The sequence below is a fragment of the Mixophyes fleayi genome, chromosome 2 (assembly GCF_038048845.1).
Source record: "Mixophyes fleayi isolate aMixFle1 chromosome 2, aMixFle1.hap1, whole genome shotgun sequence".
In the NCBI taxonomy this organism is placed as follows: Eukaryota; Metazoa; Chordata; class Amphibia; order Anura; family Limnodynastidae; genus Mixophyes; species Mixophyes fleayi.
In genome coordinates this window covers 42,493,819-42,518,313 of record NC_134403.1, presented here as the reverse complement: position 1 = coordinate 42,518,313, position 24,495 = coordinate 42,493,819, and the positions used below count along the sequence as shown (strand labels likewise).

The window sequence follows — 24,495 nt, the reverse complement described above, 5'->3', positions numbered from 1 at the left end:
CCTGATAAATAAATTATTGTGTTGCATCAAACAGTAGTTTGCTAGAACCCAGAGAATACTCGGATTTATCGACCTATTTGTGTTTTGGAATTTAGATGTTTCATACGTAGACCCTCTCGGCCCGCAAATAGAAAGACCAAAAACGGCAGCAAGGAAAAGAGTTGAAGAGGAAGAATTTGCTGATGAAGAATTAGGAGACGACCTCCTCCCTGAATAATTATTTAATGATTAACATATATGTGTACCTGTTATTGTTCTGTGTCCTCATGATCCTGGATTTGTCATTTAATTCTACCTTCTTGTTTACTGCACTTTTATTGAAAATGCTGGAAATTAAAAAAAAAAAAAAAATATATATATATATATATATATATATATATATATATATATATATATATATATATATATATATATAATGTACATCAAGATAAAGCAAATGTATTTGACCTTTTCACATTAAAAACACGCTGTCACTTTTTTATATATTTAGATTGTGGGCTAAGATCCGCACTAAGTGGACCATTAATACTCCAATAATTCTTTCATTATATTTGGGGAAGGTGCACTCACACACTCTATGGAATCAATAATATTGACAAAAGAGAAAGAAAAAAGTGTGTCCTGGGATAGAGGCACTCAAATGGTCAAAAACCTTTAAAACATAAAACTTTATTTGTTTATATTAAAATGTATATTTATTTTTGGGGAATAATCCCTCAAAGGCTAGTAGCGAAATATTAAAATAGAGTATGACTTGTATAAACCATATTAATAGATACTGTTGAAAAGATAGAAAGAAAACTACCTAGCTGTGCTGACGCTCTATTGTTTAGTTTGTAGCTTCTTAATCAGTACTAAAGAGACCAAATTGGTAATCTGTTATTCGGGATGTTTGCCACCTATGGTTATTAGGGGTATGACATCCTAATCTTATAGTATACAGATATTATAATTCTTATATATGGTATGAGCATATAATGTAGAACCCTTAAGTTGGTTCTAATTGTGGTGGGGGACTAGATTATCTCATATAGGTATACTTAGCAGGCCCACTTTCTAGATCTATGTGGTGGAGAGTGTATTATGACTCATCTGTTAAGGGGAGATATCGTATTTGCTGAACTGATGTTATCCAATATCGATGTAGCAACAAGAATTCCTAATTACAGAATTCTAATAAAAAAATGATCTATCCAATAGGTATAGTGTCCTAATAATTTGAAAAGAAATTTCTGAGTGGTAGATCCTAAAGTGTTTTAATAGCTTAGTTTGTAGTTATCGGTGCATATATATATAACATCGGGACCATGTATGCTACTGTTCATATTGCTATATAAATGTAATTTCCCTTAACTATTCCATATTTGATATCAAGGTTCTTATGGGGTTAATAAATTGATCTTTTAACAATAAAGTTAATTGTGGTATCCTTTTGGATTTATTTCTTAACCTTCCGTTTAGACATCAGTTGTCCCTCCCCCACTTTGTACAAGCTGGTTTTATACTTGATGCTTTCTCATTTATTCCCTAATAGGAATGTCATTCATACAGAGCTAATCTTTAGAACTCTCAGTTACGCTGAGCTCTGATGAAAGATACTATATCTAATGCGCATCATTTCATAACCATTTGGTAATGCATTTTCTCTTTAGATAGTTTTTAAATGTTCTTTAAGTATAAATCTTTAGTAAGCAGCAAACGCAGCTTCCGCCGACGCACGTTTCGCTAGGAGGCTTTTTCAAGGCTTTTTGCCTCGAAAAAGCCTCCTAGCGAAACATGCGTCGGCGGACGCAGCTAGGTAGTTTTCTTACTACCTTTTTAACAGTATCTATTAGGTAGTTTTCTTTCTACCTTTTTAACAGTATCTATTAATATGGTTTATACATGTCATACTCTATTTTAATATTTCGCTACTAGCCTTTGAAGGATTATTCCCCAAAAATAAATATACATTTTAATATAAACGAATAAAGTTATTTGTTTTAAAGGTTTTTGACCATTTGAGTGCCTCTATCCCAGGACACACTTTTTTCTTTCTCTTTTGTCAATATCACTTTTTTATATATATATATATATATATATATATATATATATATATATATATATATATATATATATATATATATATTTCCCAATTGGTTTGTTAAGTTATTGTTGATTTTCTGCTGCCATTTGAGTATGTAAAAAAGAAAGCACTTACCAAAGCTGATTTTAAAGAAATTTGCTAGCCTGAAGCCGGTTCCAGGAGGAATTGGATGGTTTGTTTGTTGGAAGTAGGAGGTTGAGGCTTCCAGCGTGGATCCTGCTGTTTGGTACATATTAAACAACAATTACATTTCTAAATTTGGATTGCCTGGTCCTCTTAAGCTACCAGTAAGGATGGTATTGCAATAGTCAATGCGGGAGATGATGAGTGCCCTGTGTGTGAGGTATGTGCATTATTTAGATGTATGTAACATGATTTAGATATTGATTGGATGTGGGGAACAAAGGATAGTTCTGAGTTAAGGATCACACCTAGGCAGGGAGATTGTGCGGTGGAATTTATTGTCATGTTGTCAACAGAAATAGAAATGTCAGGTAGGAAGCTTCTGCTGGTGGATGGGAATATTATTAACTCTTTTTGAAAGATTGAGTTTGAGGTGACGAGAGGACATCCAGGATAATATGGCAGAAAGATCTCAAGTAATGCAGGACAACACAGATGTTGAGAGATCCCTTGAGGATAGGTTAATATGGGCATCGTCTGCATAGAGATGAAATCCAAAGGAGCTTAATATTTTCCAAGAGAAGTGGTGTAGATAGGGAAGAGCAGAGGACCTAGGACTGAGCCTTCAGTTGTTCCAACTGATAAAGTAAGTGGAGAGGAGGTGGATCCAGAGAAACTAACTGAAAGAGTGATAGGATGGGAACCAGGATAGACAGTGTCCTGAAGACCTAGGGATTGTAGCATTTGTGTGAGAAGAGAATGGTCAACAGTGTCTAATACAGCAGAGAGATCCAGGTGAATTAGAAGTGAATAACAAGCTTTATATTTAGCAGTGATCAAATCATTGACAAACTTAGTCAGTTCAGTCTCTCTGGAGTGATGGGAATGAAAGCTGACTGAAGAGGTTCCAATAGATCCTTCAGTTGTTACATTTAGTGTGTGAATTATGTCTACAGGAGTTTCTTAGCTCAGGAATATTTGATGCTCTTGATCTTGATGATCTTGAAATATCTCTGACTCAACATTCTGCAAAGACAATGATGGGAGCAGAAAATAGTTTATCAAGTAAACTGTTACATCTGTTTTCTTTATAAGGGTGATCTTCGCCTTGTATCTCTGTATCTATAGAGATCATGTTTTCTGTACCTCTATTACTTTATCTATGTTTGGCCACCATAGAAAAGATGCTTTCAGCCAAGAATTTGGTTTTTGTTAGAATCAGTATATACAGAGGGTTATTAATGATCCCGGTTTAGTTTTGATCACAACCTGGTCCCTAGAAATATTTTTTAGCCTCTTCATAAATCTGTTTCCTCTGGGTCATAACTCTGATCCTTTTGGCTCCACATGTTGTCCTATAAGATGTTGACTCCTATATCCTATTTAGCTGCAGGGAGCAGTTTGAGTTTTCAGAGATTAGACTGGGCTAACTTGGCCGGTAAAGATACCCGATGTCCTCACCCTTAAAAGATAGTCCTTGTGTACAGACAGCTCTGCTGTATCTAACTAGAAGTAACAATTCACGCAGTGAGCATATGTACCTTATTCGCTTGGTGGGTACATTTTGGTGGTGCGGGCCTTTGTGTCTGGGCTGTCTGCCCATTACTCTTCGTTATAATGGGGCCTTAACGACACACAAGGACCACACTGTACAATCCTATATGCCCAGTTTCACCAGGGCTTGGTGATGTGTGGTAAAATGTGTCCTTTATTCTGGCTTGTTTAGTTTTGGGTTTATTAGCAGTATGGATCAGTGATATAATGTTTTTATGAGGTCAGATGGGGTCCGTTCCAGGTGGAGTTGGGCTGTATATGGACTGGGCCAGTCCGGTGAGGTTAAATACCCAGTAATAGTTCTCTTGTATTCTGGATAAGGAGATGCTCTGAAAGCCCACGCTAGAGGACTACATGTCCTGCTGTGAGTAGCGGCCATGTAGGGTTGAATTCCAGATTGCAGAATGGCAATATCCACAATTTTTGTGCTTAAGATGAGCTTCCCATGGCCCGGTGGCACTTTGTTTTTGTTTTTAAATGTGTTTGGATTAGCCGGATGGCTTCAGATTTATTAGAGCTATGGACCTATAGATTGCATTGACCACTGGAAGTCCAACCTTTTAGATTTAATTATACTACAACAATTCTTGAGCACGCATGCGGCAGTGCCAACCAGCCACAGATACAGCACTAGAAAACTGTCAACCTTAAAGCTGCTGAAAAGCCAATCATTATAAATGCTGTATTTCATCCACAAGGCAGTAGAATTGGTAATGAAATATGATTTGTAGCCTAAATCATTTTACTGTCAATTGGGTTTAGATTTCCTTTAAAGACAAAATAGTTTTGATACTTTCCCTCAACATCTTTATTTTTTGTATTTTCATGCATAAATGGAAAATTTGAATTGAACTAGTGTGTTTATCGTTCAGTGAACACCATGGCTCAGACCCCCTGACATTTAAAATCCTTGATTGGTGGAGTCAGCGGAGGACAGTTGGGGACAGAGGGCCTTTGCATGAAAAAAAAAAAAGGAACGGTCATGATTGTAGCTTGTATTACCACAAACTGAGACTGTGGATAACCAGGTTGTCAAACTGAGACCTGATTCATGTGCAGAAGTAATTGAGCGTTTACAAGACTCACACATACTAGTATGATGGACACAAACTTTCCCTCTATAGCAAGGACTGTAAACCGGCTGTCGTCCTACAGATGTCACTACACGTATCGGGGGAATACACATTTTTCCACCACCTCGTGTATGAGAACACAGCATCTGTCAGCTGGTTAAAGCGCACACAGATGATTACATACACAAAGTGAAATTAAACACAACTCTTATTCCTGTCTTTACAAGTTATGAATGGGTTAAATATATTGTTTTACATCATCACAATTTTTGTTGACTGGGAACTATTATTAATACTGTTATATAAGGTGTCACAAAAGGTCTGCAGCGCCGTACAAGACACTTATAGTAGTATATAATAAACAGCATACATAAAACATGACATAATACACGAAAAACACAATAATACAAAGACCTGATGCTACTGTTATCAGATTACACACAGATAACTTGCACAATAAATAGTGGAACAACCGCACCAGGTATATAAATCATTCAGCATCTCTTAATAATCTATCCATGGAGATTCTGTACTTGGGGTATAGATGTATCTTATTCCCCCAAGAGGTGCACCCCGACACTGATGACTTGGTAAAGCAGATCAGGTTATTACGGGGCAGTGACTGAGAGTGATGGTGATGTCCAACATGAAGTAGGCCTGGGCTCAAGAAACCAGGACTAGGGAAGCGGGGCTAGAGGTACAGGGGGTGATGGAATAGTATGAGGAGAACATGAGGAAGGAGGGACCTGCTCCTGAGAGTTTACATTCTAAAGGGGAGGGAAAGGCTCACATAGTGTGGCACTAAGTGGAGGAGTAGGACAGATGGGCTTGACTAAAGAAATGAGTCTTAAGGGCACGCTTGAAGCCTTGGAGAGTAGAGTCTAACCTAATGGGGCGAGAGATTGTTCTACAGATGCGGAGCAGCCTGGGGGTGGGAGTGGGAAGTAATCAGTGTGGTAGTGAGTATCATGATGGAAAAAAAATAATCTGTAGACAGTACCTATTTCCCCCTGATGTGAAGTCATGCAGATACTGCTCCCATTGCAGCTGGTCCCAAGAACATCTTTCCCCCCTATAGATGGCGGTGGGTCAGATAATTCCTTATACATAACGATCTATGGGCTCATTTACAGTTGGACATGTGCTTAAATAGCTAGATGTTTAAGATGACTTTGCAAGTTAAATAAGATATTACAGTTAAATACATTAAAGTGTTCTTAATTTTGTAGGGCGTTGTAAAGATTAGTCTCTGCACAAGAACCTTAATTTTTACACCATTATAAACCACTTCCAGCTGGGTGGCTTTTTCTTAAATTAGGTACAAGATGCACCTAGCCAGCAGTAAGCGCTAATACACCACAGTATTTTATATTCTAAGTGTTATAGAGGCATTTATAAAAGTTTAGACAATACATTTAATGAAAGATACTGAGTTGTAATAACATATCAGCTGGTGCTACGAGACCTCCTTGTGTTGTATAGAGCAGGACACGTCATGTGTAAGTTGGCTGTTTCTGCACAGAATAATATCAAGTCTACATTTGCCCTCTGTTTTACGGCCCACCGAGCTTTATTCAATATGTGCTGGGGCCGAAAATTCAACGGGGCATAGAGCAGATCATAAGAGCTGGGTCTAAGGGTCATAGGGCAGAGAAAGGCACCCACTATCCCAGACCTCCCAACTGTCCCTATTTTAGCGGTACGTCCCGATTTGCGGCCCACAAAAGGGGCTGGCTTACTATGAAAGTGGGTGGGGGTTTGACCAAATATGGCAATTTGTGGGCATGGTTTGCGTTTAACTGGGCGGGGGCGGTGCTTATTTTGTCCCGCTTTCGGGATTTTGAATCCTGGGAGCTATGCTATCCGTGATGAAACAAGGAAATGGAGGATGCAGATGATGGCTCAGAGGACCTTAGGAGGCCCTAGAGCTGCCGGTTGCCCATCACTGAATAAGATAATCCTGAGGATCTCTTACTATCATGAACTATTTATTATGCTTTAGATATAAAATATTATGCACAAAAGAATGTTTATTCATTTACATCAGTCATTGTCCTAGTGTAACATATAACCTATACTCCTTACTACAGACATACAAACACTAGGGGCCACTTTAGTTGACTTTATTCTGACTCATTCACATACTTGGCCATTCTTCCGGAATGTCCGGGAGACTCACAAATTGTGGGTAACACACCCTGCCCACTGGTGAAGAGGGCAGTATAGGGACCTCGTGATTCGCCGTGAATCCCATCATTGTGGTTTCGCCCTTCACTCCATAACTTGGATCTTCCAGAGGGGAGAGACAGGAAGTTGGCCAGTATGCTCTCTCATATCACTGTGCACTGGGTGCCAGAAACTCATACATTTATATATTATACGTATGTATACATTCAATCAAACATATATGCAATGGCAAAAAAGTGTCATACTGATTCCCACCCCACCCTCCAGTCAATTATGACCTCCCGATGTGTAAAATGAACCATCAGCTCTCCAGTTGCTGTATAGGCAGTTATAAGGGTTAAATCCTTACTTGTTCAATGCTTTGTAGGGGAGTTATTAGATTCTCTTTGGAGTTGATTGTGTTGTTTTACTTTTCCATAGTTGTGGATTACGAGATCACTACAATAAACTTATATGAAAATATTTCCTATTAATTTTGCAGAATAACATGCACTGTTTCCAATTAACGGGCGAGTAATGTTTTGCATATGCTTGTAAATGCAATGAAAACTCCATAAACAGTGACGGAAAATCATGTAATTCATAGAGGAACTAAAACAGTCAACGCCCCTTCCCCGATGAAACAAGCTCATGTTGTATAAACAGATAACATGCTGACATTATACACCTGGTGTTATACGCTTGTTCATGTGCACATAAGAAAGAAATATTCTCTAACCAAGCCAGTGTCAGGATTCTACACATCACCATACCCCACAAGATTCTAGGGCAAACATGAGGGATACAAATGATCCACACCACCAATAAGGACACACTGTGATCTGCCCGGTCTTCCCCTCTTTGTTACAGTGGCATGAACCAAAATAGGTAACTCCATCACCTTTGGTGAAAATCAGGACTGTTGTGGGAGGGATGCACCGTCTGGGAGATTGCACATTGTTTCACTATTTTCCCCCTATAATCAATTTTTATATTTGCAAAAAAATTACAGGTGGTACTATAACATAGCAATGATAAAGGGACTATGTCATCCTCACAGTGGAAGGAGCCATTTTGTTGGCTGAACCATTGTTTATGGAATTGAGCCAATATTTTCTCTAGAAACTAGTGTCTTATGAATATTGATCATCTGGTCATGAAGAGACACCGGTTCCTAGTGAACTGTGAGGCTGCATTTCCATGTATACTGTTTCAGTACATCAATGGTTGTTTCTACTGCATGTAGATGTTAGGCGCACATACAACATGCTTCCTTTGGCTTTGGCTTCTATGCCATGATTATGCCAAGCAAAATCAGAGACAGAAGGTTGAGAGTCTCATAGAGTAGGGTATATACAATCCCACTTAATTGTAAGCTCTTCACCTACCTTTTATATGCACAGATTGTGGACAAAGACCACTTTCAGTATTACTGTGGAAGTCAGATGTATGGATTGTCAGAGAGGACAACAGATGATGAATGTCAGGATGTTTAGAGCACTAGAACAGCCGTATTCATATTGCAGAGAGGTGTCTTGGACTTGGTAGGCAAAGTGGGACGAGGGTTCATTTCACTGAAGCCGGAAAATTATGAGGCAGAATGATACTTGTACGGGCTTTATTATACTGCGGAATCTTCTGTAGTTTACAAACAGAGAAAGTTCTATTAATTCCAACTTATAACTGCATTGTTTGGTACTTGACGTATTTTTTTTAGTGAATTGAGTTTTAATATAAAAGAGTAACTTAAGTCTGTAGAGTTGTATAAAACTGGTGTTGGTTGCTCAATTGAGTGTTTTGTATGCATTTGGGAGGTGATTTTGTTAATTGTGTGCAGTTACCTGAATTCCCTCTTATTTAGTATTAGCCAAGTTCATCAACTTTACAATCACACGAGGGGCAGTGTTTTAGAGCTTAATGATTTTCTGACCAGACCTTTTTCCCACTAGATATCTCTCATTTTTTCCATGGTAAGAGGGAATATGTCCCTGGTATAAAAACATATGCGATAGCTCCTATCTTGGTTAGTAGAGCTCCTTTTGCTTCCTCAGTAATTATTTTGTTGCTCTCTAAAAGCTGCCATGTTTCTGTGAGAGCCTGTCAATGCATCTTACAGCACATAATTGTGCCTTCTGCTCCCCACTGACATGCCTCAATTTGAGCTGACAATCAGACCAGCATCTCCATTGTTATACAATTCTGTTTGTCCTCGGCATACACAGTACTGTACGGAACACTGTGACAGACATCACCATGGCAACTGTGAAAGACTGTAGATGTGATGTCAGTAGGAATGTGCCAACCTATTCATTACCTTCGCAATCATGTCTCTAGCATTCACTGTATACACAGTGAATGGAATTTAAATTAATTGACAGACCCATATATTGGTACATATGTTCAGTTTCCGTTCATGAGTTCTAGGCCTGCTCTTTCCACTTGTGTATTATGCAAATGCCCTATATGAATGGAGAAAAAAGGGGCTTGTTACATTCACAGATACTGAGCCCCATTGTACTAACAAAAGCCGGTGTATATCATTGCTACATAGGAACAATACTGTCTATACTCAATTTCCAATGCGACAAAAACCTTTCAGAGGAAATTTGAGGAAAAATGACTTCACAGAAAGGGTAGTGGATAAGTGGAATATCCTCCCATCTGAGGTGGTAGCGGCTAATACAGTAAAGCAATTTAAACATGCTTGGGCTAGACATAAGGATATCCTTACAAAGAACTGAGGGTCAAATAGGGCTTGAGGTTACCCTAGGTTAGAAAAATGGGCAAACTAAATGGGCTAAGCGGTTCTTATCTGCCGTCAAATTCTATGTTTTAATGTTACTGTTTACATCTGATGCACGACAAGAGCACACGTGTGTACATGAGTCCCAGCATGTTCAAATTGAGGATATTTTATTCTGTGGTTGAGGAACATTTTTTTAACACTTTCAAATCACCTCAAAAGTAGAACAAATTGGACCTCACGTAGAGTTGGGCGCAAATCTGTTTCATTTGCACAAAATAGTAATTTTCCTACTGCGCTTGCGGCCGAAAAATGCATAAGCGTAAGTCTGTCTGTAAACTCAGATATCAGATCTTACACTTACAACTCTCTACACCTAGAGAGGTGGAACAGAGGAGGGACGGGACTTTGAATGTAATATAGACATGTTCATGTACTTGCTGCCTGTGTAGCGTTCGAGACAGCCGCAGGTATGCCTGTCAGTAATACCTGCTGCAGGTACTCACACCCAGATACAATATAGCTCATTGCAGTTAGTGACGTGAGATCTCACACCGAGCTGACTTAACGCATAAACACACTGGGCAGTTGCCTGGTGGCCCTACGAGCATAGGGGCCCCATAGGCTTGCCAACTGTTCAGTATATTATCTTGTGAGATTTATTCAGAACCTCAAACCCCCTTTATTAAAATGTTTAGATGAACTAATCACCTCAGTATCAGCTGTTATCTGTATATGCCATCTTGCTGCTGCAAACACATTTTTTGACCTTGACGAAAACAACTAATTTGTTGGAGGTAGCAATAAATATAAGCTTAATTTTATCAATAATTTACATTTTTATTCCTGTGAGTAGTTGTGTAGTTAGGGCCCCAGCGCACTGCTTTGTCCGGGGGCCTACAATGCAGTCAAGATGGCTTTGATCTCACAGCTACTAACCAATACAGAGCGGCTTTCCAACACTCTGACCACCCGTTCTCTATTACACACACAGCCCGTCATGCATGTAGTTCATACTTCCCTACCGGGAGGCTCCCAAATTTCACAGAGTCCTCCAGGACTCCCAGAAGAGTAGGCATCCTCCCGGATGTGTGGAGCGGAGCTTAATGGCGCAATTGTCTTGTTAAGCTCCGCCCCTGCTTTGTAATGCAATGAATATAGGCATTTCATAGCAGGAGGTGTGGCCAAAATGAGGTGAATTGTCAAGCCTGCCCCCACATGCCCACCTCTCCCCCCGAGCTCCCTGATGCCAATTTGAAAAGGTTGGCATGTATGATGTAGTTGTACAAGTACCAGCGTACCCAGGCAGTTTAGGCATGACATAGGATTGCTGGGACCTGTGATTCACATGAAAATGTATTTCTATCTATTATTAAACATATTTATTACCCCACACCCACCAGAGCCCTAGTATTCCGCATGGGGCCATTTTCTCCAGGTGGAGAGGGGGGGGGGGGGGTGTATTTTTTTGCAAGCCCGATTCCCTAAAGGAATTCAGTCCCGCGCTGAATAGACTAGGGCTGGATGACTTTATGGATCCTACTCTCTGGGTTCCCAGCCAAGTACTGCTTGTCCCTCTGAAAGTGCCGCTACAAGCCTAGGTTATGAGTGGCAGAGCTGGATTTAGACCTCATGGGGCCCTAGGCAAGATACTGGTTTGGGGCCCCCTCCCTGAAAAAATCCATAGCACTATAGTTTTTTAGCATAACATATACCACTATTCAGGGGCTGGCAGACTTTAGCCTGGGGGGGCAAGCACATAGCACTGGCCCATAAGTAGCGGTTCATTTTTAAAGGGTGGTTTCACCGCCGGCCCTGGGAGGGCCCTCTGGGGACCGCTGGGCCCTAGGCAATTGCCTAGGTTGCCTAGTGGGAAATCCGGCCCTGATGAGTGCTAGTGCTGGTACCACCTTTTATTTATGTTTAATGATGTATTTATTGCATTCAACACATTACCACACCAGTCACAATCACCAAGTTGATGATGACTGTAATCTCTACCACGTGATACTTAAACATGCTGTATGTATTGTATGTATATTTAAGCATTTTTCATCTGCGTTTTTTAGGTAAAATGCACCCAACTCTACATCAGGCCCATGGTGTCCTGTTTAGTAGTCAGGGGTTCACACCAAGATGCGCTAAAACATAATTCTTTGGGCCATAATACTGAAAATGCTGCATGTTCTTTATTTTAAACAGTGGAAACAATCACAGCCAAAAATGTAAAAAAAAAGATAATAAAATGTAATTGACTTTCTGACATACAAACGCTCATTTTTGGTGTGAACAAGACATTAATACATCATGATTTCAATTTTATGTATTAGCTTCCCTTAGATTTAGAGATTATATTATAAAGTAATATCCCAGATACCCCTAGCAGGAGACTGATAGCCCCGCAGATAATCACCTCTTTATTAAGAATCCATCAAGTGCAACACAGTCCAGAGAATAGCTGCATAATTGTGGGTGGTCTCCAGGGGGCTGCTGAATGATGCCAATATAAGAACAGAAGTTTAAGTGTTTGGTGCAGGATGAAGCTGTGGACTCAGTGAGAGTTATGTGGTTAGAACTTGTCTGAAGAGCTAACAGTTCATGATATTTTCTAGAAATTGGATTTCTAAGCATTGGCAAATTGAATTAATTTATTGTGTACATAAAATGCTACATAGTAGGATGTATTACGTTAAAACATCCCAATGGTCAAGAAAATACGGTGTGGACTATGAGGAAAGACTGAGGTAAGCAACCTATAGCTTCCTAGCTGTTGCCTCTGGCTGGCTTGGCATGCTGAGATTTGTAGTTCCCCAACAACTGGAGAGCCTCAGGTTACCTTTGGTCCAAACTCTGACACACAACACATAACAAATCACACTAATCAGGCACAGAGGAGTACAGATGCAGTCATTACAAAAAAAATATAAAGAATATACCTAAGGAGATATATTAGATAAAACAGCTAATCCCCCTCCATATCGGGTGATAAAAGCCTAAACACATCCCCCGTCAGCTTTCCAGCCAGATGTCCTAGTGTCCGGGGCATCTTTCCAGGGAAAGTGAGAGGCTGGGAATGTCTGGGAAATCTGTGTCCAGGGCTGAATCCATTATCCAGCCAAACTTCTCTACCCCCTCACCCCTTCATCCTCTGCAACCTGTGCTCCCACCTTTACCCACTGCTCCGCTATTATAGCTTTACAGACTTCCACTATGATCCTGTATTCCACAGCTGCACTGTGCTCTCCCTGCTACTTATCTCACATGCTGTAATTCTCTCCCTAATTCTGTGTTCTGCCGCATCTCATACCCCTCTCCTTCATGTCTTCCTCCTCTGCTGACCCTGCTACTTATCTCATGCTGTAATTCTCTCCCTAATTCTGTGTTCTGCTACATCTCATACCCCTCTCCTTCATGTCTTCCTCCTCTGCTGACCCCTACTCCCCAGCTTGCCTCCTCCCCTCAGATCATCTATCCTCTGTCATCCTCAGTCCTGCTCTTCATACCTTCAGGATGCAGCCACGGAACAAGGTGAGGAGAGGGGTGGACCACAGTGAGGCATGGAGGGGTGTGAGTGGAGGCAGGGAGGGGGCAGCCTGTCATTATAGTATATTGCACATATCTCCAGCAGTGAAGAGGGTTAAGGAAACAGGAGGGTCTATAGACAGGGAGGACAGCAAGCTGCTTTGTATATGGTGGGCTTAGTCACGGAAAAACTCAGCAGAGCCAAGTATCTATACAGCTAGTGTTCAGTCACTGTGTGCATAATGGATGTTCTTTAAGACTCATTTTAATACAAAAAAATATATTGAGAGTGAGATATCATTACACAATGTAGACGAGAATTACTCATTATAGCCATATACTAAAGTAATATAGTAGATCGTTAGTAGATAGTCATATACTAAAGTCTGTTTATAAATATTTGTTATACACGTACATTTTATTTTATTTGTCTATACTTGTTGCAGTTATTTCCAACCTACCCAACACTTGTGATTCTGTGAATCATATATGCATTTAAGCTAAACTGATAAATGACCACTGTTCACAGCTGTCTACGACTTGGAAAATAGAAAATACTTTTCTTTTTAAATATGTATTTGCTTCATGTAAATCACCTATTCTTACCTACGCTTGCTTTTCAGATCTGCTCTGAATTCTAAGCAAATTATATTACGTCCTTAGTGGCATGTTGCAGTTTGAGTGACTGTTTTTGGCAGAGACCAGGGCCAGATTTACAACCCAGGCAACCTGCACATTGGCTGAGGGCTGCACAGAGACAGAACTAAAGAGGCTTTATATTGACTTGACTGTTTCCCTATCATTTTAATTTACTTTACTTAATCTTATCCAACCACCCACTTTTTATTATAGTTATCATTTATTTATAAGGCACCACGTAAGTCCATAGCGCCGTACAGTGGAGATCAGAACATAAATATAACAAAGATTAAATAAGACAGAACAGGCAACGTAGAAGGGCAAACTGGAAGACAACATAAATATAGAAGCATAAACACAACATACGATGTATGAAATATGATAATAGGTGACATAGAGAACATGCCAGAAGAAAGGGACAAGGACGTATAGGTGGACAGGATGCGGGCAGGCAAGAATACAAGAGGAAGGAGGTCTATGCTTCGGAGAGCTTACAATCTATGGGGAGAGGCTGTTATAAAAGAGGGTGACATGGAGTGAGGATGTAGGTGTGGGGAGGGTAGAGTTAGGAGGTGGACTGGTAGGCTTTCAACAGCTGTGTTTTTAAGGAGCGTTTGAAGCTTTGGAGGCTGGTGGATAGTCTGAGTGGATGTGGGAGTGAGCTACATAAGCGTGGGGCAGCATGTGAGAAGTCTTGGAGGCTGGAATGTGAAGTGGTTATCATTGAGGAGGTGAGGAGGTGATCACTGGCAGAGCAGAGAGGGCTGGTGGGAGTGTGGAGGGAAATGAGATGGGAGATGTAGGATGATTAGAGGCCGAGGTCTTTGTAGGGGAGAGTAAGGAGTTTGAATTGGATCCTGTAGGGGATAGGGAGCCAGTGTAGCGATTGGCAGACATGGGCGGTAGAAGCCGAATGCAAGAGAGGAAAAGCAGTGATGAAAGTGGACTGAAGTGGGGAGAGGCGGGTGAGAGGGAGGTCAGATGTGTGGAGGTTGCAGGAGTCGAGACGAGAGAAATTGAAAAAGTTTTGTTGGCATCAAACGTGAGGAAGGGTCTGATCCTGGTGATGTTGAGAAGGTGGAAGAGGGGTGTATGTGGGGTGCACAATTATTATTTTAGGGTACATTCCCTTACATTACCCCTAAGACGTTGGCTGAGTCTATAAATTCCTTATTAGTTGAGCGCCCTGACAGCTTCTGGCTTTTTGCCATGCAGAACTATTTGATAGATATTTTTATGGCAGCTTCCAGTCAGCAAATCTGGCTTTCCAGAACTAATGAAAGTACTGTATGTGTACAAGTCATCATATACCCGAACGGTTTTGTCCACTTTTGGACAGCATTCTGTGCCAATTGCCAGAATATTGAAAGACTTATGCCGCTTACCACAGCTACAGCACAACTGAACAGTGGTGAACGGGTGTGCACGGAAATGCATGTGTGTATTTAGAGAAGTGACGAGGGTTTGTGGCGTAGTGATGGGTAGTTCACGAATGATTAGTTCAAATGAACTAATCTTCAAAGTGAACTAAATCATTTAGTTCACAGCTCTGGCAAAGATTAGTTCACCAGGAACTAAAACAAGTGGGAGGAGTTTGTAACGGATTTACTGGATTCACTACTAATCTTGATTAACGCTGGCTTACCTGAGGTGTGGAGTCTAACGATCTCCCCGGTATTCACCAAGAACCGCCGCAAGGCGGAATGGGCTTTGCTGCCAGGAGTCGCAGGTCGCGGTCCTCAGGTTTGCCCCAAGATGTAGTACAGCGGAATAGGAGCAGATGAGAGTAGTCGGACAGGCCGGGTCGGTACACAGGCAGGCAATGCAGACAGAATCAGGAAGCGGTCTCGGAGTCAATCAAACCGGGTCGGTACACGGGTCACCAGAACAGAAGCGTGGTCAGCTAGCCAGGCTTCCGGGTCCGACGGAGCGGCGGGGGAATGTGGAAGGGTAAGTATTTTGACAGAGTTAGAGAAGAAGCAGAGCAGCTCCAGCAGCCTCACTCACTGTGTCATTCACACTGGCTCTTTTGTTTCTATTCAGCTCTCTCATTTAATACTCATGAGTCAGTACCTCTAAACTACCAAAGGTGGTACTGCTGTGCTCAGACATTGTGTGAGACTCTGGAGCTGATCACTGACTATGAGTCATGAGTCATTCTCCTGGCTGGAGTTCATTAGTTCATCTAGTTCATTTCACTCAGTGACTCATACGAGTCTCCAAATCATTTCACTCAGTGACTCATACGAGTCTCCAAATCATTTCACTCAGTGACTCATACGAGTCTCCAAATCATTCCACTCTTTCAAATCTTTCAAATCATTTAGATCATTTAGCTCATGAGTCACAGGATACATTCCCTTCCCTGTCAGCTCAAGACACACTGCACTGCTGAGTGCTGCATGCTATATACTGTAGTTCTGTTTACTCCACCATATATACAGGGGAGATGTATTAAACCTTCAAGAGAGATAAAGTGGAAGCGTTGCCCATAGCAACTAATCAGTTTCTGTCATTTTATAGACTCTGCTAGATAAATGACAGAAGCTGATTAGTCATAATTGCCAACATTATGTTGGTTACGTCTGGGAGTTCCTAGAGCGGGGTATTGGCGTAGGGGGCGGGGCTTCGTGAATTACGCCATTTTGGCCCCGCCCCCAGTGACGTGATGCATATTTGGGGTCTTTTTACAGCTGTAAAAATTCCCCCCTAAGGTTTGATACATCTCCCCTATATCCTGATTGCACTGATCTCAATTTTAAAAGCAAAAAAGTGACACTTTATAATACTCTGAATTTGGGTCTTTTTCATTTGCATATTATGGAAATAAAAAATAATAATGAAAATGTAATTAACTTTGCAGAGATTGCTATTTGTTTAGAGATCATGGGCATGATTAATCTTCAGACGTAAGTCCCGTTACCTATCTTGTGTGAAGTAGCTCTGCGCATGCTGATTAACAGACCTTACACCAGTGAACACAAATGCATGCAATGTAAGTACAAATGCGAATGACACTTATGTCTGTCTAAGACTTGAAGGGCGTAACGGAGCAGTTGAACGTTGGCAATGTACAGTAACCTGCCTACGTAGATGCAGTTGATTCAAGTTTAGGGCGCCTCTTACGTACGTGTTGTTGTAGCCGTATGATTTGCACCAGCTACAGGGTAGATGTAAGTGCCGAGTGATAGTGATGACTGACACGTATATGTTTTTATTAATGATTATAGCATGTAGAGTTGTACATTTATTTTGTAAAATATTTTTTTGCATGTGTTCTGACTTTATATTGCACATATTCATGTGTGTATCCTCCACTGTGTTCTATCTACATACGGCAAGTAACGTATAGTCATAGTGTCCTTATACCCAGATTCAAATGGAAACGTGTCTTGAGATCCGCTTCTGTTTGAATACAGACGTACAGTACGTGTGTACAAGTTACGTGTGGTGTTTTGAAACGCAAGTTGCGTTCACATTGTGTTCGAAGTTGAATCAGTCCTGATGTGTTTATTGTCTCCCACGGATCAGTAAAGTATAGAGCTCAAATTGCAAAAACATGAAGCATTTCACATAAACCATCTTTTCATAGTGGCAGAGCTGTAACAAAGTATAAACCTTCAATGACAAGTTGCAGTGTTAGTAAACATCTTTACTCCTGTCTGCAGGTCTGTTTGTTACAGGCAGCTCTGGTGTTCTTGTTTGGATTACTGATTGTCAGCTCAGATGGTTCTAAAACAATGAAACGAGCTCCGCCAAAGACCAAGAGTTGTGCCGACCGCCAGGAAGAGGTGTTGGAACAGATGTACGGGCACCTGGCTGCCGGCATGCTTAGTGCCTATCACCACACACTGCAGCTGCAGCCCCTGGACAGAGGGAACGTCAGCTGCCCGGCCGGAACCCGTCTTAGTGCTCCAGCGAGTGGCAAACCTCGGCTGCCGGTCAATATACACAGTATCTCTCCATGGGCATATAGGTAATTGTGCAGTATCTTTACCATCACTCTAGATTTTGTATTCCATAGATTGCATTGTCCACAAACTGGTCAGATTGAACTTACCTGAGTTGTGAGAACAAACATTTGTTGCAAGAAATATGCACCGAATTGAAAACCTGTAGCAAAACTGTCAGTCTTTTTCTGTAGAGTGCGGCCTAATGATAGCGAATAGTATCTGTGAGTCTTCTCCCAACGTCATGAAAAATAAGGATCCACATTAACCCCACGTTGTCATAGAACCACTCACTCTGTTGTCCCAGAACCACTTACACCAGTGTTTCCCAACTCCAGTCCTCAGGAACCCCTAACAGTGTAGGGGAGCACGCAGGATTTTCAGGAGGGGGGAGGAGGGGGGGGGGAAAGAAAAAAACCAGCGAGAGAGCTGCATCTCCATTTCGGCAGTACTGTACAATACAGCAGCCGCGGCGCTGTCAAAGAAGCGTCCGCGGCGGTGCTGTATACCAGAACCCCCCCCCCCTGCGTGCGCCACTGCAGTGCAGGTTTTCCATATCTCTTTGCTGGAGCACAGGTGTATTCATTACTAACTGACACATTTTAAAAGATCCATAGGTGGTCCTAATTATTTCACTGGTCACCTGGAAAACCTGCACTGTTAGGGGTCCCTGAGGACTGGAGTTGGGAAATAGTGACTTGCACTATTGTTACAAAACCACTTACGCTGTTGTCACAAAGCCACTTATGGTGTTTTCACAGAACCACTTATGCTGTTGTCATACAACCACTTATGGTGTTTTCACAGAACAACTTATGCTGTTGTCACAGAACCACTTACTCTGCTGTCACAGAACCACTTATGCTGTTGTCATACAACCACTTATGGTGTTTTCACAGAACAACTTATGCTGTTGTCACAGAACAACTTATGCTGTTGTCACAGAACCACTTACTCTGCTGTCACAGAACCACTTACGCTGTTGTCACAAAGCCACTTATGCTGCTGTCGCAGAACCACTTACTCTGCTGTCATAGAACCACTTACTCTGCTGTCACAGAACCACTTGCGCTGCTGTCACAGAACCAATAACGCTGCTGTCACAGAACCACTTACTCTGCTGTCACAGAACCACTTACGCTGTTGTCGCAGAACCACTTACGCTGCTATCACAGAACCATTTACGCTGCTGTCATAGAACCACATACTCTGCTATCACAGAACCATTTACGCTGCTGTCCTAGAACCACTTACGCTGCTGTCATAGAACCATTTACGCTGCTGTCACAGAACCATTTACGCTGCTGTCATAGAACCACATACTCTGCTATCACAGAACCATTTACGCTGCTGTCCTAGAACCACTTACGCTGCTGTCATAGAACCACATACTCTGCTGTCACAGAACCACTTACGCTGTTGTCGCAGAACCACTTACGCTGCTATCACAGAACCATTTACGCTGCTGTCATAGAACCACATACTCTGCTATCACAGAACCATTTACGCTGCTGTCATAGAACCACTTACGCTGCTGTCACAGAACCATTTATTCTGGCCACACACCGCTTTATTTGACCATTTTTTTTAATAAATTTGTGACAATGCCAGATCGAATATTGATCTATTATGGTGGTAAACTGGGTCAGCCAAGGCTTCTCTACATGCGTGTGTAGGTAATGGCCTACCTGAAAGCATGGGAAACATAGACTATATTACAATGTTGGTGGGCAGATTTAGTTGGGATATTTTGAAGTTCAGGTTATTACAACATAATCTAGATAAACCTCATGGCCTGTATCATGGAAACATCAGTGTTTGGCTTGTTATACAGGGCTGACCTGATCGCTAAATAACTGGAACTGCAGAGATTTTGCCGATACACAAAAGGCTAAATTGGACAGATCCAGTTGTTCGTAAATCAGACAGAACAACTGAATTGCAGTAACTCAATGCCATCTGGTCAGTAAATACAGACACTAAGCCAAACAGAATTTTGGATGATTGAGCACATTAAGATGTGATGGCTTTTACCACAGAAACACAAACTTACACCAGTAATAAACATTAATAATCACAGCTCACATAATCCAGTCTACATTAGTTTTCCAGTATTGCTGTTCAATGACCCGAGGCAAACAAAGGCCTTGGTTGCAACATAGTAACATAGTTGATGAGGTTGAAAAAAGACACCAGTCCATCAAGTTCAACCTATTTTGGATCTCCTGCGATTCTGCACTTATGTTTGAAATTGATCCAGAGTAAGCAACCGCCAATCTGTTTCAATTGTGAAAATCCCTCCAGCCCCAATGTTGCAGTCCTATTTTTACCCTATATCCATTACTATTCTTTATTTTAATTAAGTTGTATCCCTGGATACACTCTTCCGCTAAAAATTTGTCTAACCTTTTCTTAAACATATCTATTGAATCTGCCATCACAACCTTCCCTGGCAGTGAACTCCATATCTTGACTGCCCTCAGTGCCGTAACTAGATATTTTAGTGCCCTGGGCAAGACAGGGCACCGGCGCCCCCCCCATCTAAGTGGGAGTGATATTTGGCAAGTGGGTGTGGCCAATTTTTTTGGGGTGGGGTGGGGCTGATCGTTTATATTTTTCTGTAGGGAATTTTAATGTTCATTTCACTGAGTATAATCAAGTTTATTTTTAAAAAAGTCTTGATTTTGTCCAGAACTCTTCTCATACTTATGTTCTGAAAGACTACCATGGACAGGCAGATCAAGCCACTTGGCCTTAGCTTCTTACAACCAGATTGTGTTCATTTTGTTATGAATGGTGTTTGGAGGGGAGGAGAGTACAGGTGTATCCTAGTAGTTCAATAGCGCTAGATACGCCCCAGGTTGTAGCCACACCCCCAATGTGAAATTACCACGCCTCCTGTCCCAAGACTGGATACCCACATGTTGGAAGGTATGCATTTAGGCAGTAAAACCAGGAAGAAATGTTGCAAGTACAATGTGCGCAATTACTAAGTACTACAGAGCATGCTGGTGCTATGTAAATGTTATCAATAATATTAATACTGACTGTACTCTAGAATAAATGCTGTATGGTTTATGACTGCTTTTACTTGTTTTCTGATTATAGGATCTCATATAATCCAACAAGATATCCCAAGTATATCCCAGAGGCATATTGTCTCTGCAAGGGGTGCTTGACAGGACCCTTTGGGGAAGAGAATTTTAATTTTCGCAGTACACCGGTCTACATGCCAACCGTCATCCTCCGTCGTACGTCGTCTTGCACCGGTGGTCGCTATGTCTACGTTGAGGACTATATCACTATCCCGGTGGGCTGCACCTGTGTCCCAGAACAGGAGAAGGAGACCGAGCCGGACGATGTGAATTCTAGTTTGGAGAAAGAAAAGTTTAAAGTCCCCATTAATAAAAGTGAGAAACCATCGACCAACTGAATACTGAATTTACGTGAAGACCAGCTCAGAAAAAGACTTGTGTTTCCAGATGACTCCTCGATGTTTTCCTTATAGAGACTAACCTTATTTCTCTAGAGATAACTGTGGCTCAGGTGGCTTCCTGAAGTATAAGCACTAGGCAGATGTTGGGGTCCAGAATTCTATTGTATCTTATAAGTGTAAAAGTGTAAAATGTATATTAACAATAGGAATATGCGTCAATTCTTGTCTGTTCTCCTGTCCTGAACTGCAACCAAGTCAGTTATAGCCGGGTAAGGAGGGAAGATCTCCTGATCTCTCCTATCCTGATACTCAGCCAGCAGGGAAAGAGAAAGGGAAAACTATATACATTGAGCACCAGTGATGCGCTTACTAGATCAACACTCAGACAATACATACTCTACACACATTACTCATACACATAGTGCACACACAGAACCTGATCCATGTTCGGATATAAGTCCATTTACATGACATGGCTCTGTGCATGCTCAGAAATGGGCCTAACGCAAATGCCTGCAAGTCATGGCCAAACGCAAATGAACCCTGCAGCTGCCTACGACTTGAGCGGTGGAAAAGGGTTGGACTAACACAGGTATAGTAAGTGCGTGCTGAGGGCGTTGTACAGGGCAGGTGTAGGTGCCAACTGATAGTGATCAATAACATGGTATAGTTTTGTTTTACAGACATTGTATGTACAGTACATGTTGAAAGCATCTTGATGGGGGCGGGTCCATATTTATATTAATGATTATACTGTTAATAGTTCTTTTTTTTATAATAGAAAATGATTTCTCTGCGTTCTGCTGTGACCTTGTCTCACACATACACTAGTATGTATACTGCACTGTGTTGTCTGTTAACATACTGGAAGTAATGTTTAGGTAGAACGTATTTGCACCCAGATTCAGATCAAAACACATCTTGAGATCCACTTGGATATGAATACGGGACTACGCTAAAGTTCTGTGCTCCTTATCAGTACACAACCTGAATTTAAGCTGCGTTCACACTTTTGCACTCACATATGCAGATGGAGCATGCTTTATTGCAGCACGGGAGTGTAATGCAGCCTGTGACGTGCACTGCTGAATATGCAATGTTCAGGACACCTATAGATGACAACATTTCACATTGTGAGAGGGACACTTGAAACGTGTTTTAGAAAACACAGCTACATACCGGACAAAGGATGATAACAGATGAACACAATGGGTGACTGTTATTAGAAATGTAGCAGTAAAAACATACGCTGTTGGGAATATTACCCAAGGTACGCTATATATCGGATGCAAAAAAGGAAACACTCATGTTATATTTTCATTTCAACATCCACACCAGACTTCTGTTGGCATTATCTAAAATGTCTTTTCAATCTGTTCTGCTATTAGAAATATAATTAGCACATACATTAGTTTTTATGTTCATATTTTCTCTTCTTCAGTGTTCATTCTGTAGCTAGGATTACATACAGCCCATATATAGCACCACCTACAGCTGACTAGAGGGTACTGCTCAATAACAAAATAAAATAATTGGTGTATCAGCTTCAGGACAGGCGTACTAGGTTAACCGTTGCAAAACATTGATAGCTTGTCACATTATTGTAGGCACAACAATTTCCCACACCAGACGATGAAAGATACGAATATTAGATGTATGAACTTTGTATGCTTTTCATGCTTTCATTTTTTTCACAGTATAGTTAAAGTTTAGATGTTTGGATTGGCCACAAGTTGCCCTTCCATTTAAATTTGCCTAGACATGGAAAATCAGCAGCCGTCTTGCCTGAAATACTCTGTACTGATGTTAATATTCTAACACAGTTTGTTATAGCTCCACCTATGTACATGCAGGAAATGAAAAATGAATATATGTGCTTAGACTCTAAATGAAAAGCACTTCTAAATGAGACAAAATATTACGATTGTATGTAAAGAAGTATCTCCATATACGAGGTATGTCTATTAAATAACGAGACTGATTAAATAACTCCCCTTTATTTATTGGTATTACAAATTTAATATTTGTCCCCTTCAATATACTCCCCAATTGCACTAATATATCGCTGTAGTCTTGTTTTCCACTGGTGGAAGACATGGAGCAAATCAATTTCTGTCACTTGTTTCAACATATCTGCCGTTTTCTTCTTTACAGCATCAACTGATTAAAAATGTGTCCCTTTAAGCACTGATTTAACTTTTGGGAAAAGATAAAAATCGCAAGGTGCTAAATCTGGCGAATATGGAGGATGTTCAAGTGTAATGTGTTTGTCGGTCAAAAACTGCTTCACAGACAGTGTGTGAGCAGGCGAATTGTCCTGGTGAAGAAAGAAACCATTTTTCCACAGTTGCGGCCGTTTCTTTGTGACTCTCTCTCAGCTTTTGCAAAACTTACTTATAATAATGCTGATTAACTGTTGTGCCTTCTGGAGCCCATTCTACCAAAATTACACCCTTGATATTGAAAAAAAACCAATGAGCATTGGTTTGAATTTTGACTTACTTTGACAAGCTTTTTCCATTCTTGGTGACGATGGCGTTTTCCAGTGCACTGACTGTCTTTTGGTTTCAGGATCGTACTGGAAGATCCAGGTCTCATTACAAGTGATTACTTTATGAAACAGGTTTGGATCTGTGTCAAGTTGCTGCAGAATGTCAACACAACATTTCTTGCGACGTTCTTTTTGCTCTGGTGTGAGAACCCTTGGCACTATCTTTGCACAAACTTTCGTCATGTTAAGATCCTCACACAAAAATCCATACAGTGTTTTTGTCAATGTTCACGGATTCAGCTACCATTCGCACACTGAGTCAGCGGTCTTTTAGAACAATCTGACTGATTTTTTGTACATTTTCTTCAGCTCTTGAAGAGCAAGGTCGTCCAGGGCGTTCATCATCTTCGACATTTTCATGTCCCTCGCTAAATATTGTGTGCCACTCAAACACACGCGCACGAGACAGGCAGTCATTCTCATAGGCCGTAGTAAGCATTTGAAAACATTCTGTTGGTGTTTTGTGCAATTTTACTAAAAATTTCAAATTGACAAGTTGTTCAACTTTTAAACTTAGCATTTTTTCGGCACTCTACGGAAAACACAACCAAACTAAATGGCGGCTCACAATCAACTAAACGTCATAGAGTGTTGCAGCTTGTCATGCAGGTTCAAGGTTACTACGTATAAAGTTATATCCGATTCGGACTGC

At 41.0% G+C, this 24,495-nt stretch overlaps 3 protein-coding genes across 5 annotated transcripts in view; 2 read left to right on the top strand and 1 right to left on the bottom strand.

Annotated features, from left to right (window-relative positions):
* IFT88 (intraflagellar transport 88) overlaps positions 1-353 on the top strand; it is a 61,040-nt gene extending 60,687 nt beyond the window's left edge. For all 3 annotated transcript variants that reach the window (XM_075198851.1, XM_075198852.1, XM_075198853.1), the window contains one exon: positions 96-353. In XM_075198851.1, the coding sequence (XP_075054952.1) occupies positions 96-217 (122 nt within the window). In that variant the 3' untranslated portion in view covers positions 218-353. The remainder of the gene's footprint in view (positions 1-95) is intronic.
* The window catches only part of LATS2 (large tumor suppressor kinase 2), a 276,737-nt gene that overhangs the window by 51,781 nt on the left and 200,461 nt on the right, over positions 1-24,495 (bottom strand). The window lies entirely within an intron of this gene.
* On the top strand, positions 12,809-23,350 carry IL17D (interleukin 17D). Its single transcript, XM_075198857.1, has 3 exons — positions 12,809-13,273; positions 17,575-17,882; positions 20,965-23,350. The coding sequence occupies exons 1-3, from the start codon at positions 13,157-13,159 to the stop codon at positions 21,287-21,289; spliced, it is 750 nt and encodes a 249-aa protein (XP_075054958.1). The 5' UTR covers positions 12,809-13,156; the 3' UTR covers positions 21,290-23,350.